Source organism: Chaetura pelagica, unplaced genomic scaffold, assembly GCF_000747805.2.
Source record: "Chaetura pelagica isolate M959 unplaced genomic scaffold, ChaPel_1.0 scaffold141, whole genome shotgun sequence".
Taxonomy (NCBI): domain Eukaryota; kingdom Metazoa; phylum Chordata; class Aves; order Apodiformes; family Apodidae; genus Chaetura; species Chaetura pelagica.
Window position 1 is genome coordinate 1,353,214 of NW_009952059.1, and position 4,713 is coordinate 1,357,926.

The following is a 4,713-nucleotide window of genomic DNA, read 5'->3' on the forward strand; positions in this document are numbered from 1 at the left end:
CAGGCTGCTGGTCAGGTTTGATGGGGGGCAGTTGAACTCCCCTTGCTTGAAGGCTCAAGCACTGAAACTGCAAAACAAGGAAGAGATATTTTTTTTTTGCTAACCAGGACAAAAGGCAGCGAGTTCCCTAATTCCAGCCACATTTAGATCCATCCTATGGGAATTTTACAGGCTCATTTTTGCAGCCTTTTTCACTGGGCAGCCTTCCAGACAGACTTTTAATGAGAAGCAGATGCAGGATAACGAGGGTGAATAAGAAATCACTGCCTTTTGTACTCTTTATTGAGGCACTCGAAGTTCCTATGCAATAAATAAATAAATGCCAGTAAGGTCAACTTTTTATCTTTAAAAAAAATATGTTTTCAGAGGAATTCATGTCTCCAGAGTCTCATCTGTGCAAGGGACTTATGTCCTGTGTAATATATACACAGTTTGGAGGGTGAAGCCCTGAACACTGTAACCCAGGAGGGCCTGGCAGGGGTGCCAGGGTTTCTCTCATGCACATGAATAAGCAGGTCAGCATTTCACTGGAATTTCCCTTAAAAATTGCCTATCTTTAGAACAAAAATTTAGGGGAGGGAGAGAAAATATTTCTGCTCCTTCTTTCTCTTCCATAAAACATCAGGAAAGGTTAAAAAAAGAAAAAAGAACAGTGAGTTGGCTGTTCCTAACTGCATAACAAGCCACAGCAATTGCACCCAGTTGAGCTGTTTCAGCACAGGCTGTTCTTTCTAAGTCCGGGAGATGGTCAGGAGAAATGTCCATGTTTAGGACATTGTGCATTCCTTGCTCTCTTTGACTTGGGAATTATTGTCTTTTTTCTCAAGCAAAACTGTTCTAGATGGCACCCACGGGCACCCTCTGCCCCTCCAGCCCAGCAAACTGCCAGGCACAGCCTGTGTGAAGGCATCACAACCAGGACTGGTGTCTGGTGGGGGTGCAAGTGCAAGGACACATTGTGGAGAGGAAGGAAATATTAATTTTCCACTGTCAAGTATCACTGTATCACTTCCCTTCCAGCAGGATTTTCACTTCTCTTCCAGCAACCTAGAACAGCTGCCCAGGGAAGCTGTGGCTGCCCCATCCCTGGCAGTGTTGAAGGGCAGGTTGGATGGGGCTTGGAGCAGCCTGGGCTGGTGGGAGGTGTCCCTGCCTGTGCAGAGGGTTGGGACTGGATGACCTGTAGGGTCCCTTCCAACCCAAACCAGTCTGTGATAGGATCAGTGCAACTGCCTCACTACTGACACTTCCTCTGCACTCCCTGCTTGGCAGCATTTTCCTACAGGAGCTGTTTCCCAAAGCCTGTTTTCCAGTTTTGTGTGTTTTAAGGACAAAAGAGGTTCCACTCGTTTGACTTACAGGCCTGGAACCTCCCCCAAGCAACTCAAGCTGTAGAGTCCCTTCTGCAGAGAGATCTGCCTCAGTTGGAAGGTTGCAGCTACCTGAAAAGCCCTGGCAACTCTCCTCCTGCTCCCCTCCCCATTCAATTGTCCCCTCATTAAGAGTGTGCTCCTCCTTGCTGGCTGACCTTGTGCTGCACCCTGGAAAAGCAGTTTATTTACTACCATCCTGCTCCCTAATCAGAACACCTGGCTGTCTTTAAAAACATGCTGTGCAGGGAGGAGCCCACTTGTGATGTGGACAGGAGACCTCCATGGCCATGTCCCCATCCATCTTTCTACCAAATTTTATCTCCCCCCCCAAGGGTCACCACCAGTATTTTGTCCCAGATCATTAATGAAGATGACAGTGAATCAGAGCCCCAAGGAAACACTTCTGAAGGATGATGATTCCCTATTAAAATTAGTTCAGCATCCTCTGTTGTCTATCAGTTAATGAGGTTTTAATCCATTTACAACAGATTAAAACAGACAATGCTGACTTGGTACTTGCTTTTAATCAGCATGGCAGGGAGATAAGGCTTAGAGAAGGCAACTTATCATGGTGATAGTTACCTTTATCAACAGAACTCGTGGTCTTTTAAAAATTGATAACGGGATTGTTTGACAAGATTTGCCATCCACAAAAGTGTGTGACTTGACAGCAATTATGGTCTTTGGTAAAATCAGAGCCTATTATCCAGTCCTAATGACTTAAGCATATTTAAGTTTCCCCTCACAGCCTCTTTTTTATTGATGGAATAGGAAATACTTCACTTCCACTGAAATATTTGGCCACATTACCTTGATAGTTTTTAAATAAGGAACAGGAATATTTATTTCATGTCTGGCTTTTTTCTCTACCCTGTTACAATTCTCTCCCATCTCTTCCTACTACATATATTTTTACTGGTAGCTTTCACACTGTTTATCAGCCACCTGCCCATCCAGCATCCAACATACCCTCAAAGCTCTCCATTTGTTTTATTTTTTAACCTTTTAACTTTATTTCCACTTCCTGACCACAGACACCCTGTAAACACCAAAGGCCTTCCCGGATGGTGGTGAGGACCAGCAATTCTCTTCTTATGCTGGAAGGCAGAAATATTATAATTGCAAACTATTCCCAATTACTATTTGCACTTTTACAGAGTGTTTTGCTCTCTGCTGTTTTCTACTTGGGGAAGCTCACAAACCCCCAACCAGCTACCACCTTTCCTACTGTGCACATCAGCTGGAAGTTGGACCAAGCCATTGGGACTGCCAAAGAGCACCTGGTTAAAGGAACAGCTTGTACAGAACAAGGCCAGAGCCCCTCAGAAGGATTTTTCCTTCCATTTACCACCTTGGTCGTGCAATGAGCCCAGCAGCTCCACCACGGTGAGGGGGGCCTCACAGCCCTTCCACCCCCTCAGACCCCACTCCCTGCCCCACACCTGCTCCCACAGACCCCAGAAAGCTTCCACCACCTCCCCAGCCTCCCAGGAGCACAGGATGCAGTGCAGCTGTCATCAAAGCCACAGAAAATCATCACCTGCTCTGTGAAAGGACTGGAAGTTTAATGAGCTGCCACAGCCTGGTCATGGGTTTCTTCTGCCCCCTTTCTCTCTGCTTTGTCTCTTTTTGGTCATTTTCACCTTCCTACTGGAAGGGGCTGTCAGAGCCCACCACCCTCCCAGCTGCTCACAGCTCTGGTGTCCAGAGCAAGCTCTTGTCTGCCCGACACTCTCCCCTGTTTTGAATGCCAGCTTTCCCAGGCTGGGAAGGAGCAGGGTGAACAGATGTCCCTCACTTGAAGTTCCAACCCCACTTAAGCTGAGCATCCCCACACATGAGAGAGCTCTGAGCTCATCCTTGTCCTTCCACTTCACCAGGAGCAGAGATTCCCAGGGCAGGAGGGTTCAAACCTCTCAGAGTGAAGGCTGAGCAGAGTCTCCAGGTAGGCAAACCTGCTGCAGAACCCGACTGCTCTCCAAGCCCAGGGCAGAGGCCTCGGGATGGAAGAGGCTGAGAGGGGAAAGAACAAGGGATGCTGGATGTATTTGGAAGCCTCTTTGGGGCAGCTCAAAGCCTTTGCTGAGCCAGTCCCCGGGCAGCCCCATCTCCTCCCCATCCTGCAAACTGCAGTGACACCTCGTGGTGGTGAAGCCAACCAGCTCAGGACAAAGCCACCTCTGGGACAAGCCACCTTCAGCAGAGAGGACACGTGCTGGCCAGGACCCTAGGACTCACCTGGAAAGGTTTCAGGAATGTCTCCTCCATGGCCAGCCGGCCATACTCGGTGAAAAGCTGGAAGGAGAAGCCAAGAACAAGAGGGCTGTTAGGCTGTCAGTCTGCACAGCTGGACAGATGGCCATGGGCCACCAGCACAGCAGCAAGGGATGGTTGGTGACTTGGGGCTACCAGCACCATTTACAGGGCTGGAACAGAGTGACTGGCTGGGTGCTTTTGGTTCACATCTGAGAGGCACACGGAGCCATGCTCAGCCCTCACGTGAAAGATCTCAGCCTGGATTAATTTTTTTTGGCTGCCAAATCTGTGGAAAGTGGCCCAAATCAGCTGCTTGCTATTGCTTTCACATCAACCAGAACCTTCATGTCCTAGAGTGGAGCCCCACTACCTTTAAACATGCCAGGAAGGAGGAGAAATGAGTTCAGAAAGAAGCACCTTCCCTGCACAGCCCCGCTGTGCCAAGGCTGCAAGACAAGCCTACGAGCAAGATGTGAAGGCTCTCCAGCCTCTGGGGACTGTAATTTCTAACTGAAGGCACAAATAATATATTTCACAGATGCTTAAAAATGGGTCAACATATTAAACAATAATGGCTTGAAATTCAAACTGAAAGATCAGAGTTGCATTGGGTAAGTTCAATGTTAAAAATCCATTATTTCAAAAAATATTTCCTGATTGAAACAAAACAAAATTCTTCAAATGCTGATTTTTCCAGCTGGACTTTTTCTTTTCTTTCCTTTTTCTTAAGCTCCTGGCAAAACCCACCTAGCCAATCAGTCACCTCACCAGAACAGAAAGTTAGAGGTAATAGCAGGAAACAGGCAGGACACATGTGCCACAAAAATCCAATGAGCTGCTTGTCTCCACCAGCCAGGGCTGTAATTACCCACAGGGGTCACTGTCCTGTGCCAGTACCAGATGTCAACACCCAGGCTCATCAAGGGCTGCCCCATTTCTTTGGGCTTCTGCTAACAACCCAAAGATCCTCTCCTATGGTCTGAACAGAGCAAATTCTACCTTCAGGTTCCTCATCACTCAAGTCAAACGAGCACTTTAGCTGCTCCTGCTCATGGAGCAGCAGAGGCAGGACCACAGCAGCAGG

The 4,713-nt window shown here is 47.9% G+C and overlaps 1 protein-coding gene across 1 annotated transcript in view; it reads right to left on the reverse strand.

The window, feature by feature from the left end:
* The window catches only part of ATL1 (atlastin GTPase 1), a 24,312-nt gene that overhangs the window by 16,002 nt on the left and 3,597 nt on the right, over positions 1-4,713 (reverse strand). The window contains exon 6 of the mRNA XM_010004312.1: positions 3,612-3,668. Coding sequence (XP_010002614.1) covers positions 3,612-3,668 — 57 coding nt within the window. The remainder of the gene's footprint in view (positions 1-3,611; positions 3,669-4,713) is intronic.